General features: G+C 39.4%; 1 protein-coding gene across 1 annotated transcript in view; it reads right to left on the reverse strand.

Annotated features, from left to right (window-relative positions):
• MPDZ (multiple PDZ domain crumbs cell polarity complex component) overlaps nt 1–13,476 on the reverse strand; it is a 128,631-nt gene extending 115,155 nt beyond the window's left edge. Inside the window, exons 1-3 of the mRNA XM_054987026.1 lie at nt 13,447–13,476; nt 4,562–4,628; nt 3,580–3,746 (exon numbers count right to left, since the gene is read on the reverse strand). Coding sequence (XP_054843001.1) covers nt 3,580–3,746; nt 4,562–4,577 — 183 coding nt within the window. The 5' untranslated portion in view covers nt 4,578–4,628; nt 13,447–13,476. The remainder of the gene's footprint in view (nt 1–3,579; nt 3,747–4,561; nt 4,629–13,446) is intronic.
• Nucleotides 13,477–14,970: the final 1,494 nt, after the last annotated feature.

Here is a 14,970-nt window from a genome sequence, read left to right on the forward strand (position 1 = left end):
CCCCATCACTTCAGTATGGTCCAAATCTTTACGGAGCATACCAAAGCAACTTAGAAACCCGAATCCGAAGCAGCATGCCGCTTTGGATTTCAGGTTTTTCTAAAGCTTTTTCCTGCTTTGGGTATACTCGAAGCGGAAAACTCAAATATTTTTCGGTGCATACCCTAAATTATGAGTGCTCTGAAATTGAACAGAACTCTAGCAGCACCTTAAAACGTAACAAAATGTATTCCAGCATAAGATTTTGTGAGTTAGAGCTCATTTCATCAAGAACATCCATTAGGCAGATATATTTCTACTTAAAGTTACAAGCAACACAAAGACAGTAGTGAGAATATGTTACAAAGAGAGGCCACTTTGCCACAATAACCAAAGAAAGAAGAATCAGTCTATTCAGAGCAGGATCATAAAAACATCCAACTGTTTTTGGAGTACAACTAACATAAAATAAGATCTAATAAAGAAAAATGTAGTGCAAAATGTTAAAACAGACCTAGTTAAAGCAGTAGTAAGACTTCATCAAAGTATAGCTGAACTAATTAACACCTGCAAAGGGTGGGTCATGCTAAAGCTATTAGCATCTGAAGTGAACAAGGAAACCCAAGTACTTGTTCAAACCTTGGGGAAAGATAATGTTGAACCTCTTGATGAATCCTAATTCAGCAGCTTCACATTGGATTCTCCCTTTGAACTTCTTTTGAAGAAGAATGGTAACCCTTAGATCAGCAACAGGCTTAAAATATTTTCCCACTAGTTTCTGAAAACTGTGCTTGGATTGATTTCTCATTGATGGATCCAACCCATAACTCATAAAGCTAGAGGCAGATCTCCTTGTGGAAGAAGGATGATCCACCTGTGGGTGGGTGGGAAGAAAGCATCAAAATTAGACTATAAACTCTTTGGGAATGGTCATCATCTGTATAGTTTCTTATATTCACATTTTGCCCTTTGTAGAGATGTGCTGTGTCATGTTGAAGTGGGCCCATGGGGGCACTTCTGTTAAAAAGGTAACATGCACAATTCTACAATTCAGAGTAGTTTCTGAACTGTCTCCCAACAAAACCAGCTGGCTAGAGTGTCGTTTTCAAATTCAACAGTCTTCATATTTTTATTTTCACAAAAGGAAAAAGAGATGAACCCAAGACTTTTCTCACAATAAATTGTGCACTGGCTACAAATCAAGGAAAAGCAATAGTGTTTAAATCTCAATGAAATTCTGAATGCAGACACTTCAAAAGAATAAAATAGTTAACAGAAATAATTAAGGAAATAAAAACAGGAGTCAAAAGGGATACATAAGAAAGCTGGTGAGGCCTTTGCATTATAGCTAGTACTTTTCCATCCTGTAAAAATCTATCTTCAAACTTGCAAGAAAAAAATGTGAAGAATGTTGCCTGGCCAAGGAAAGGGATTTTTCTCATTAGCACAGCTTTGAGCTTTTCCTATGGCGGAAAGAGAAAAAAAATACTGATAGCGGGAAGGGTGGACTGCCAGCACTGAGTGATTACTGCTTAAGTATTTAAACATTTTAAATTATATAAAAAAAATCAAATTAAGACTTTAGAAGTTCACAAGAGCATTCATTTTTTTGCTCCCTTATCTTCAAACAACGGGCTTTTGCTGTGGCATCAGTTAGAAAACAAACATCCAATAAATAATGGCAATGCTCAGAGGAAAAATATGTGCTTGCTTTTAGTATACTAACATGCAAATGAACACTGAAAGCAGGGTACCACTTTCTCACTCAGAAAGAGAACATTGATTCAATTCAGCTTCAGTTCTAGCTGTTGAGATTTTTCTTCTAAGGCATTTAAAACTCTCAACATAAGCAACAAATCTCATTAATTTTAATGAAAAAGCTTACAAGACACCTATCAATAGGCACCTCAGAAAAGGTAATAAAACATGCAAGGCATGAACGAGAAAGTGAAGGGCTTTTTCAAAATAAAATTCAATCCACTAAAACAAAAGCTTTGGGTTTTCCAACCCTTAGGACTTAGGCAACGGAACTCCATTATCTATGAAAGAAATTCTTTAATCCCAACATAAATATAAAATAGAACACAAAGTAGATAGCATTAAAAAGTAAACTGAGATAGTGAAAATAGGAACTCAGAATAAAACAATCCTGTCTTCAGCTGATATGAGAAAATGTCATAGTCTATAACACCACCCATCCTCCAAAAAGCAAAAAAGAGAGCTTTTAATATTTACATTCCTTGAAAAGGTAGTTAATGGGCATGGATGTATAGTAAAAATAATTCTGTTATGCCAAGTATGTATTAAATCAATGGACCAGATTTAACTACATGTGCATGTCTGATGATGGCCATTGACCAATATATATGTATATTTTTACGTGTTAAAACATGCCCTATACCATATATGCACACACACATTTATTTGTTTGTGCTTCATTTGATTGATTGAGAAAGCCCGGCATCTTAGTAATTCACACTTGCTAAAACATACTATCCTACTTCTTACATCAACTAAATTCCATTCAGTTTTCAGCAAATTCCAGGTAATGACTGGAGCCACACCTCCACTGGAAATGGTATGTTCTTTCAGGAGTGTTTCACATGATACATACAGGCAGAACTGAACAACGGGGGGGGGGGGTTGTAGTCAAAAACTTAACAAATGGAAAATATTTCCCATCACAATTTCAACACAAGTGTCTTCTTAACAGTTTTATTTCTGACTTGTGAAAGCAGCTCACATAATGAACTGGTGACTGTCATCCAATACAAATAAGGTGAAGTGCATGCAAAACCACTGAACATTTGGTACTTCTGATACTTGATCACACTGAACTTCTGATATGTGTACATCCTCTGGACCAACATTATAAACATCTTCTTGGATCATCTTCTCAACAAAAGGAGATAAAGTGAAAAGTGTGGCTAAACTGGCTGCATCACTCTATGAGGCAGTCTGACATGACAAAGGTCTCTCCACTCTCCTTGGACTAGTAAGGGCAAGAGCTTTTGCCACTGCAAAGAAACAAATGGCAGTGGAGTAATGGGCAAAACTGGTAGGACATTTTTGCATTTCCACCACCAAGAAGTGCAAGCATGCTAGTTCAACAAGGTCCATAGTTCAGACCCCAAGCCATGGTCTAAGATTCCCCAAAATAAAGCAAAATACAAATTGGTTTGCTTGTCTTTTTCATTTTCCTTCTGCTTTAGATACAATAGCCTACAGAAGGCCTTAATTTTTCCTGGGTACGTTCCTCAAGTTGGATCATAAACATGTTCTGGGAGATCTGTATTTTCCACATTTATGGGGGACCAATTCAGTTCAGGATTGTGATACACAAAAAGAAGGGACTTAGACCTTCTGCCACACCATTTTCCCCACTTGAAAGTTAACCCCTAGACAGAGATCTGTATATATACCCTTTAGCAAGATTTACTTAATTCAATGGAAATGCTGGAATGTTGCTTTCATACTGAGCAATTTGTTTTTGCTGTTTAGCATCATCTTTGTCTGTTAAGGAAACACAGAGAGTTATCAGATAAGAGATTACAAGTCTTAACAGTATTTCATTTGCCCTTGAAGATGCTGCTGTCCTACCTGATCTCTTGGCTGTGGAAGTGAAGCCTGAAGGTTCAGGATTTGATTGAACAAAGGACTTTGCAGCACTGATTTCAGTAAACTCAATTTTTCTTCATTTGCTGTATCACCTCGTTCCCGTAGTTTCGCTTGTAGGCGCTCTACTGCCTGGAGGGCCCTGTGAGTATCTGTAAGAACATACATTTTACTTAATGCCCTGTTCTAATATGCTGCAGTTACTTGAACTTTCTCTCCATCATATTCTTTGATCCAAGAGTCAGAGATTTACTATACAAATATACACAGCTCTAAAGGACACACACAACTTCTGCTCTGGCCCTTTGGCTTTCAATCCCATACTACACTTTATCTTTCGGCCTACTCCCACATTCTGCTCCTATTTTTCCCACTCCATTGCTTTTGTATCTACTCTAGATCTTAACTTGTTCCAATAAAACTGACTTGACATCATCAGATGCATTGTTTGGTTGCCTATTTCCAACCAATTCCTTGGCAAGAACTGCAATCCTCAATACTGCCTAGAAAGCTAGGATACTGAGTATCAACTACTATCTCCCCTGCCCTTTTAAGACAGAGGTTACAAGGATCTGATTCTAGGTTCCAGGTTCATTCCTGATCTTGCAAAGAACCATATCCTATCGCCTCCCATAGCTCACATAGTCCAGATTTTGTTGTTCCCCCAAACTTGTAATTAATGTACATTGGACAGCAAGGTCCATGTTTCTTACAGTGAAAACAGGGATAGAAGTGAAGCCACCATAAGACAAGAACTAAGTTCATACAAGTAAAAATTAGTCCATAGACAGTGGAGCACAAGAAACACTGGTTTGGGTTCCATTAAAAATCTTCACTAACAGAAGAATTCCCGTCAACAAAGTGAAACTTCTTTGCCTTTCCCTCTTGTTGCAGCCCAAAATGCCCCCTAAATTAAAATTAAATTGACTTCACGTATGAAAATATGTATTTTAGAATAAAGTCTTACCTATTGTTTCCAACATAGCTTTCACTTGCTCAATTTCCACTTCACCCAATGGCTGTCAATACAAGGTCTTTCAAGAATAAAGGAAAGAGGGGGGGAAAGATGTTAAGAATTAAACTCTAAAAACAGGAACTGAAAACCACTGATCACTGTGTCAAAGGTGCATTCAAGGTTGACAGTTCTAGCAGAATCTATTTCAGTTGCACTTCATGCACTTGGCAGAAATGCATTATTTACATAGAAAAAAGGTAAACTATACCAAACTAATGTACAACCTGATCCCAGACACTTGTGCTGTTTTCATGACAGCGCAATGTCACTGTAATACTACATTTTGAGAGATTGCTCTGGTACCGCATGGAAAGCATTGTGCTGGAAGAGAAAGACGTAACAATGGCTAATTTTTCCTTTACTAAACATTAGGCCATCAACAGGGAGCAAAAGCATAATGGGAAAAGCACTATAGGAAGACAACTGAGGAAAAAAGTAAAAGGTTATCAAGGACTCAGAAAAGAAGTGGTGTAGATGTAACTGAACTGAGGTAGTTGCTTTTAGTTGAGCACCCAAATTTTCTGGTCAAGATTTTGTATAAGAGCCTCTTCTCAAAATCTGATGAGGGACCTCTGATAATAAAACCCTAGATTTTGCAATTCTGTTACCTATTATTACTATTATTATTATTATTATTATATTTCAATTTATAAATCGCCCATCCTCAGGGGCTCTGGGTGGTGAACAAGTTAAAATCGATAAAAACAAGAAAACAACAATTCTAAAATCAACATACAATAAACAATAATGAAATAAATTAACCAGATACATTAAGGTGCAATGGTGGGGAGAACCCGCCCCCCACCCCAAAGGTTGTATACCATTCCAGCTTTTTTGTCAAAACCAGAACAGAGTTCTGTAACAACTATGAATATTCTTTTGTGTCTAACCAGAAGCTTCAGTATGCTTCATTACCAGATACTGGGATGTTTAACTTTCACAGGACTATTTTAGATAACTACCTTGGCAACACTCATGCTTATACTCTCAGATTATCAAACATGCAATGCCAAAGATAGAAAGTGCAGGAAGTGGCCTTTCCTTGTAGTCACTATTACAGTGATGATGTTACCAAAAGCTTGCTGGAATTCGCATTAATATCCAGGCCCATACATTTATTGGGTCACTTGGATATAACAGGAAGCAACCTTCTAGGACAACAGAAGTGACGAAACTTTTTGTATACAAATGGTACATTGCCTATGTTATAGCATCTACTCCAAAAGACACATATAATGAATTTGTATACTGTTTACAGAGGTGAAAAGAATCACAGAGTTTCTTTTCGATAGACACACAAACTGTCTTATACACAGGTGTACTGATCTTCCCTTTCTCACATGCACAAACACTCTTCCCTTGGAAATAGTATGCTTGATACCTAGGCATAGAAACACTCGAGAGAAGGATGCTGAAATGGGATTGTAATTGAGGTTTCCTGCCTACAAATCCCCAGGGAATCCTCTGGAGCCCACATGGTTAGGGATGCATTCATGTCAAAAATCTGTGATCACACCGTACACAATTTGAATCTGGCATCTAATCAAGTACTATCTGTTGAAATCACAAAACCCGAAGAACAGCGATGGTCTCTGAAAGGTCACAGGTGGAACTTTCAGGCACTGCCTAACTCCTCTTCCAGCTCCATTTCTAGCAGAGGCAAGATTACCAAATATATGCAAAATGGCTAAACTTGGGTCACAGAATCAAAGACCAGGGGATGTGGGGGGAAGAGGGGCATTGGCACAAAGCATACACAGCTCTGCAAAAGACAACACCACCCACAGTGATGAGTCTAGGACCAGACCAAACACAGTGTGAGACTAAATTAATGAGATGTCATGAAAGAGTTTCAAGGGACCAGAGGGAATGGCAGAAGCCAGATCTGGCCACAAGCCTAGAGGCTCCCTGTCCCTATATTAGAAAGATTTTTGAGACAAAGGTGATAGCCCTTTTTATTTATTTACATGTGTGTGTGTATGTATTAATCACAGCAACGGTTAGACTGTTTGTGCCAAATTTTATCTTTCTATGTTTTGTGGAAGTACTTTACCAATTTTGATACCTCTTTGAGCTAGTAAGAGCTTTTCACAAAAAGCAGAAAACTGTCTATCTCAGAGAATTATTCATCCCCATAATGTCCTGAGAAGGCAAGAATAATGACCAGAATTTCACAACGATACTGCTCTCTCTACATGGGAAAATTCTTGAAAATGATTCAATATTCAGCTAAAGCAGAATGCAGCAAGTCATCAACTGACAATGAGAACATGTGGAGCATATCAGTACTAATATCATCTTCACTGGCTGCCATTCATCTTTGAAACACAATTCAGTGTGCTAGCTATCTTTAAAGTTCTATGTTGTGCCTTCTCGTGTGTGCCTTACTACATGCCAGTAAGGGCTAGATCCCTTCATTTACCATGATGAGGCCAAAGCTTTCATATCGGTACCACCAGCACTATGGAATTCACTGTCCACCTTTATATGCTTTGCACCACCAGGGTATGACACTGTTAGTTGAATAATCTTATTTAAAACTGCTCTGATGGTTCAGAGATGTTTGTTTTATACTGCTTGTCTGTGGTTCCTTTTATGGTTTAATCTATTGTTGTTTTAGTTTTCATACCTATGTATATTTATTAGTGTTGGCAAACAGATCAACTGACTGGTTAAATATTATCAATTGACCAGCAATCAAATAACGTCATATATTCAATGAAGGTAAGAATATCAATACATCAAAAGCAGCTGACCTTTTGTTGTTGTTGTTCTATTATGTCGAACTTTGATAACAAGAAAGGGAATGAAGGCCGATGGCCCCTTATTCCTGCAAGAGTCAGGAACAGATCTCACAAAGTCTCTCTACATAAGATATCTTACACGAGTAGGAACAAGTGAAAGATTTTGCACTTGTTCTCCCACTGAGGATACATATGTACCGCTAGGGAGACAGAGTACACTTGAATATAAAAAAGCAACACAGAGAAAGTAAGTCACTTGAGCATCCCCGTGTAAGATGTCTTGTGTAGAGAAACTTCTAGTATAGCAAATCTTCTCCTACTGTCCAACTTCTGTAATTGCAAGTATCGTCAAAAGGGAATAATGGAACTACTCTATACTCAGCACATGAAAAGCCAAACTTTTTACTTAAGTGGTGTTACTTTAGTTTCAATTTTAATTTCATTTAAACTCTAGGCACACCGTAGTGTTCCAAGACTAGACCACACTAATGTTCAGTGAATTGTCCACAATTATAGAAACCTTACAACCAGTATTTGGTTGGGAAACCACCAAGGAAGGCTGGGGTTGCTACGCAGAGGAAGGCAATGGCACGCCACCTCTGCTTATCTCTTGCCTGGAACATCCCATGAATGGGGTTGCCATGAGTCGGTTGCAACCGAACAGCACATTCTTCTTCTTCTTCTGTTCCAGTGTTAAATTATAGTAACGTGCATTAATGGCAAACATCTGTGATCACACAGATCACAGTAATATAATTTAATAGAAACATAAATATTTACAGTTTTACTGCAACAGTTAATTTTTTTATTTAGCATAACTATCAAATCCCTGATGATTAACAAACCTTTTTCTATTCTTACAAAACTTTATTTCATGGGTCAAATAGTCAATCATTTTTTTTATGTGTGTATGTGTGCATGCACCCACATACAGGTTGCCACATTATAAACTTTGTAAACAAAGTAAATAAACTTTGTTTAAATTAAACTTTGCCACAGAATAGAGATGAATTTAAACATAACTATATCAAAAGAAGATTCATCTGTCTCTATCATCGTCCTCCACTTGCAGGAGAGGTCTTTTTTGTTTCATTTGGCATTCTTTCATTGTTATTGGCCCTTCCCTCAGCTGTGTTTCTCTAGGTTTGTTCATTTATATGTTTTACTGAATTGTTTAACGAGTTTATATACACATATTTTAAAAGTTGTTTTAATGTTTTGATGTTTTAAAGTTGAAATGTTTTAATGTATTGCAGTTTACCTTCTTGGGGATCCTATTTGGGTGGAAAGGTGCTATAGAAATGTTTAAATAAATAAATAAAAACAAATCAATTGTGCCTTCTGTATTCTTACAGGAGCAACAAAAAAGCAATGCAAACATGCAGTGTATCACGCTACCTTTTTTTCAGTCTTAATTGCCTTGTATAAATTTATTTATTTATTTTACTTCATTTTTACCCCACTTCATCCGCAGGTTTGTAATGTCACAGTGCAAACTTTAACAAGTTACACCATTCTAAACCCATTGACTTAGATAAAAACTCTGTTTAGGATTGTACTAGTAGTCACAGTAACAGCTACACACTTGTCAAATTAAAGAGTAACAACTTTATATAAACAGTAAATAAAATATAGTAAAAATGTTGGGAACATTTAAGTTTCATAAAAGGTTGTATAGGTCTTATAAATCATAGAAAAACTTAACTTTTTTTCATTAATAATTTTCACCAGTGACTACATCGAATGCTCTGTTACTTGGAAACACCAATGCAATGGACAGCAACTAAATATAACACTAACACAAAGACAAATATATGTTCTGGAATGTGGAGCGGTTAACTGACATTTATACTCCAAACACAACTGCTCTCAGAAGATCATCACACCCATGTTTTACGTTCCTTCCCCAATCCATCTCAAGTTACACTTCTAAATGTTTTAATGCATGATTAGTCGCACCAGAAAGTGGGTGGGATACACCTTCAAATGCACGTCCTATTGAAAGCAATGTTGAGCACCTATGGGTACAGATGATACACAATGAAATATTCTTTACATCCCTCAGCCTCATTAGGTAGACTGGGACAAATGAGCATATTTGACTTGTAAAGAGGTTGCAAGATTCCATGAAAAGTATATACGAACATGGTTTCTTATCATATTAGTAGTACTTATGAAATATTATTGTTAGCACAAATGACTAAATATTACAATTCACAACTGAATTTTTTTCCAAGGATACTTTTTCTCATTGATGAATTTTTTTTATGAAAGATAACAAATGTAAGTTTTCACAAACACTGACATTATACAGCTAATTACTTTCCACCTGGCACTACAACTTGGTCCCTATAGGTCCCTAAAGCTGAAATCAACAAACCGGATGTAATTACAAATCAAAGGAAACACAGTAACAATATTATAGATCCATTTGTTATTTTGTTTTCAAAATATGCTTTGTTAACCAATTTGCTATGAGAATAGTGGGTTGGTTAGAGCGCCAATTAACTGAATTGTCAGATTCTGCAGAGAATTTGACAATTTTTGAATGTGAGAAAATATTCCATGAAGTCAAAAACTCATGAAGTCAAAAACTGTATCCAGCGGTGGCTCCTTGCTCTCTAGCAATGCAGGACATGTACCCTGACCTACAGTTTAATCATATTTTAAAACTAATTTTTATCTTTTAGTGACGGTAGATGTGTTAAATTTGTAACTCTTTAAAGACAAGGCTTCCAAATATATACCAACAAATCCCTTGAATGTAGTTAGTATGCATTTATATTTGAAGAGCATTATATACATTTAATAATAATCATTTATAACAGTTCAGAATTTATTTTCATAGCTTCTAGGCAGCCAGTTTAGGTTTCTCTCAATAGCATAATTCTCTCTTACTGTTCTAACACTTTCAATGTGTGATCATTAGTTGTTAATATTGGACTCATCAAGAACCTTTTGACAAGTCAAAAGGCCAGCATATAAGTTATTTTATACAAATTATATAAAGGGTATACTTTTACAACACATTGTTGACAAAAGCTCTAAAATCAGACAGGAATAATTCAACATCAGTAGAATAGATGTCAAAATATTTAAGCAGCTGATTCATATAATCCAATCAATTTAACAAACCATAACATACATTGCTACAAACCCATAAATATTTAATTTTTTTCTTGCAAGCTTGGACTGAGTAAACCTCTTATAATTGCCTTCTATCTAGAAGATATTAACCTACTACACATAATTCAGACTAAATTATTATAGAAAAAATTCATTGACAATCTGTTGGGCATGGATGTTAAAGAGGACCAGAAGAAAAATAAAGGTCTCCTATACTAGAATTTAAACCTTTGCTAGAAATGACATTTCTGCAAATTTCTGTTTTAACTCAAGACAAGAGAATGTTTTACAGTTTGTGGTAAGAAAACATGTCAATATTTACAATGCAAGGTTCAGGGATCATATTTATTACATTATCTGAAATTAGAAGAATAAATAAAAATGCTTATTACTCTGTTAGAAATTAAAGAGAAACAGGTACAAAAGGAACCTAGCCAAACATAAGCTTCTGTATTAGAAAAATATGTCCTTGTTTCACTTCAGCATTTGATGAAACTGGGGAGATAACAAAAAGAAAAGTTGTCATAGGCCTTAGAAATCCCTATTCATGCACTCCTTATTCCCCATCCTTCTACCCTCACATTTAACTAAGAAATTAATCTTTTTTACATTTTGCAGCAAATCATAGTTGACATTATGTTTAAATCACAAACTATGGTTTGTGCTTCTCCTTCCAACCCAGGATTCTAAAGCATATTTTTAATCCTGGTTTGGCGGAAGGAGAATAAAACCAAACTAATGATTTTGGCATAACAACGAACTACGGTGTGCCATGAAATTGTAAGCAATTAATTGCTAAGTCTTGTGTAACAGGATGGGGGAAGGGAAGGAAGCATTCTCCTGTTGGTAGTAGTCCACTACCTCTCTGATTAAGATGCCACAGGACTGTAGGTTTAGCTACAACAGACAACAAAGCTATTTCTCTCAAGCTACTTCTCAATGCAGGATTTTAAAAAAAAATACTAGATTAAAAATTACAATTAAAACAAAATAGCACACATAGTCTAATTTTCAATGTCTTGCACAAAACGCCCACAGGTTCTGCAGAACTAGTTGAGGAAAGAATTCAGCCTTTATCTGCAACTGTATAAATTATTCTGAATCCATGAAGAATATGGCTAAATATGTTAACTTCTTAGCAACACCCTATTCCTAGTGAATGTTTAACATTCCAATGACATCATCTCCAGGGAACAGCACTGAGGTTTGCTAATGAGAATTTGTAAAAGAGAGAAGATATTGATGATATACTGTGCACTCCACTTAAACTCAAGTCATAATCCAACCCAAAGTAAAGTGCTCTGAAATCAGTGAATTAACATGTATTTGGTCCTGGGTTGAATTCAAGCCTATTCTTGCCACAGACATGCAATTATCTTTAAAAACTTAAATACTTGGCATAGACTATTTGTAACTGAATAAAGCAGATATTTTTGCCCATACCTAGTGGAAGGCATGTATATTATACACATATTCTTTACAAAGACAGTGATTTTACATACTATAATAATCTACTGATTTGTAAATAAAAGAAGTTCTGGATAGAAAATTAAGAGTGCAGATCAAAGTAATTTAACACAACTTAGTCACCTTGAATATTCTATCAGACTGTTTCAAGGATAATAAAAATTTGATTTTTCCACCTTTTCAATTACAGTTTCAAGCAAGAGTTGATTTATTGAACCTTGTCAATATGAGATCAGAGAGTATTCGCTATTCTGCATTAATTTTCCTTTTTTGTGCAACTTGCAGGATGGTATTATTCTTGCCACCACAACTTCACCCCATTCTTTCTCAAGCTAATTAAATCTGGTACTAATTATTAGCTCCTCGATTTAACTTGCTGTAATAGCAAATTAAAATCTTATCTATGGCCCTAAACGTATCTTTAAAGGGGGGCAGGGAGAGAGCTCTAACTTTCTGCCTATTGTTTACCCCAAGAATTGTAAACAGGAAAAACTAGAACTAAAGCGTCTTGTGAGGCTGCATCTGTGACCCACACTCGCTCCCGCCAGAGCAAAAATGCTCCACTGCTTTGGATTTAGGCGTGAAGTTCTTGGCTCCATCGCCGCCTCTGCAGCTGCTACATGGAGAAGGGAACAGGGGCCAGGCAGGCAGGCTCCTGCGCCTCGGGAAGATGCTCCTATTCATCCGCCTCGTTGCCTTCTGCCCACTCCACTGCGCATGCAAGCCGGTCCCTTCCCCCAACCCCTTCCTTCTTCCTCTCTCAGACTCCCAACTTTTTTCCCAGCGGTGGCAGGAAAGCGAAAGATGCTGCTCTCCGCCCCAGCCTTGCCCGTAAAGAAAGTTGCGTGTCATACAAAGGGGCGGGGGCATTTGCCGGAGCGGAGCGGAGCGCTCTGGGGGCACAAAAGGGTCACGCGGGTGAACGCTGTTCGTAGGGGAAGCCTATGAGCAGCAGGAACGCCTCGACCCAAAGTAAAAAGCCGCAGCCGGTGGGGCTTTGTTGACATCCCTCTCCCTCCGCCCCGAGGCCAGCGCCGAAGCAGAACCGACCAGCATCCCGCCGGCTCCTGCAGCAGACGAGAGAGGACCGCGACTCCCCCTCCGCTCCCCCCGCCCCCGGGGCCCAGCAGGCATCTCCCGCGGCTGGAACTTTGCCACTCCGGCCAGCTCAAGAAGAAGCAACAGGCGGCCTAAGGCAGGCAGCTCCAGCCGGCAACAGTTCGTCAGCCCCCGCCCGCACCCACGCAAGGCCCAGCGTAGCAACCGGCAGCCCCCTCCCCGCGCCCCACAAGAGAGCCGGGTACGGAGCATCCCCCGCCCCGACACACACTCCTACCCTGAAAGAGGAAATCTAGGCGGGGAAAGGCTCGTGGTTATTATTATTCTACCTCAGCCTTGGGGGAAGGGTAATGAAGGGAAGCGCGCGCGCACCCCCCCCCCCACCCCCCGCCCTTGCACCCGAGTCCCAGGGGAGAAAAGGGTTTCTGCAAAGCGCCTCACAGGAGCTGGAACAAAGAGCGCGGAGGTCTGAACGCTCGTCCCGGGAGGAGCCTCGGCGCTGCCGCTTCTGCCTCTGCATTCCCCTCCGCCTCTCCCCCCCCCATCTCCCCCAGGGCTTGCAGCCCGGCCGCGTGAAGCTTACCAGGTCGGGCCGCTTCTCCACGGATGACCCCTTCCTCCCCCCCCCTCAAGTTCAGCTCCCCCCCCCCTTTCCTGAGGAGGTGGAGAAGATACGCGCGTGTCTCTTAGCCGGGCGAGACTGTCTTGGCGCGGCCCCCCCTTGCCTTCTTTCCTTTCTCTGAAGTAACGGCCCTAAGAGCAAAGCTGCAGGATAAACATACGCAGGATACCATGAAACTTAATCCTGCCCAGCCATCAGGCGGCTGGACGCCAAGCCTCCCCACCCCCCACCCCCCGCCGCCCCAGCACACACACACCGCCTGCCTTTCCAGTTACTAGACGTTCTTGAGCCAAGCCCAGCAGCGGCAACGGGAGTGAGAACTGCTGGCAAAGGAGGAACCATGACAACAGCAGCAGCAGCGAGCGGCAACAGGAGGGGCCCAGAAGGTGCCCTGCAAATTGCTGTTTGGGCTAGGAACAAGGCAAACCTTGGAAAGCTGGCCTGTTTTCTTTCTGCAGTGCAAGAGAGGGAGGGAGTGTATGGAAAGCTCAGAGTTTGAGGGCTGACTCCTCTATGTGAAGGCTTCTTCATGGAAATTATTAAACAGTGGGGTGTGCTGCTGGTGGACGTAGTGACCGCCACAAATATAGACAGCAGTAATTCATGGAGGCTAATCAGTGGCTACTAGTCATGGGGACTAAGGGGAAACTACAGAAGCTTTTGGAAACCAGTGCTAGGAGGCAACATCAAAGGAAGGTCTTGGCCTCTACACCCTCCGTCAGTTGGCCTTCCAGGACATCTGGCTGGCCACTGTATGACATAGGATGCTGGGCTAAATGGACCACTGCTCTGATCCAACACGGCACCTTTTAATGAGGAATAGTGTTAAAATCAAAATTAGAAGTGCCTGTGCTTGGAGAAAAGTTCAGTAGAGCTCTAAAGCAAGCACTTAAAACCTGCTAGGCCACACATGACAGAGTCTTGGCATCAAACAGCCAAAATGGTTTTTGATGAAGTTGTAATTGGTATGATGGAACCCCTTTTGCTCTCCGTTTATGCATACATTTCTCTTGTCCCAATGGCATCTCCTTTTAAACAGGTCTTTGAAACCTGCCTATAGTCACACACTCCCAACCTACCTCGTAGTTTTGTTGAGAAGATAAAAAGAAGAGGAGGAGAATAATGAAAGCCACTTTGGGACCCCATTGAGGAGAAAGGTGGGGTATAAATGAAGTAAATAAATAAATAGTGGGTAGAGTGTATACATTACAAATGATGCCTCATAGAAGCCTTGAGATAATGAGAATAAAGTGTCCTGTAGAAGAAACTGGCTAGCCACCAAGGGCCTTCTCAGATTATTAAAACTGATGTTTTCTTTACTGCTCTACACAGCTGTATACATC

Source organism: Eublepharis macularius, chromosome 8 (genome assembly GCF_028583425.1).
Source record: "Eublepharis macularius isolate TG4126 chromosome 8, MPM_Emac_v1.0, whole genome shotgun sequence".
Classification (NCBI taxonomy): Eukaryota; Metazoa; Chordata; class Lepidosauria; order Squamata; family Eublepharidae; genus Eublepharis; species Eublepharis macularius.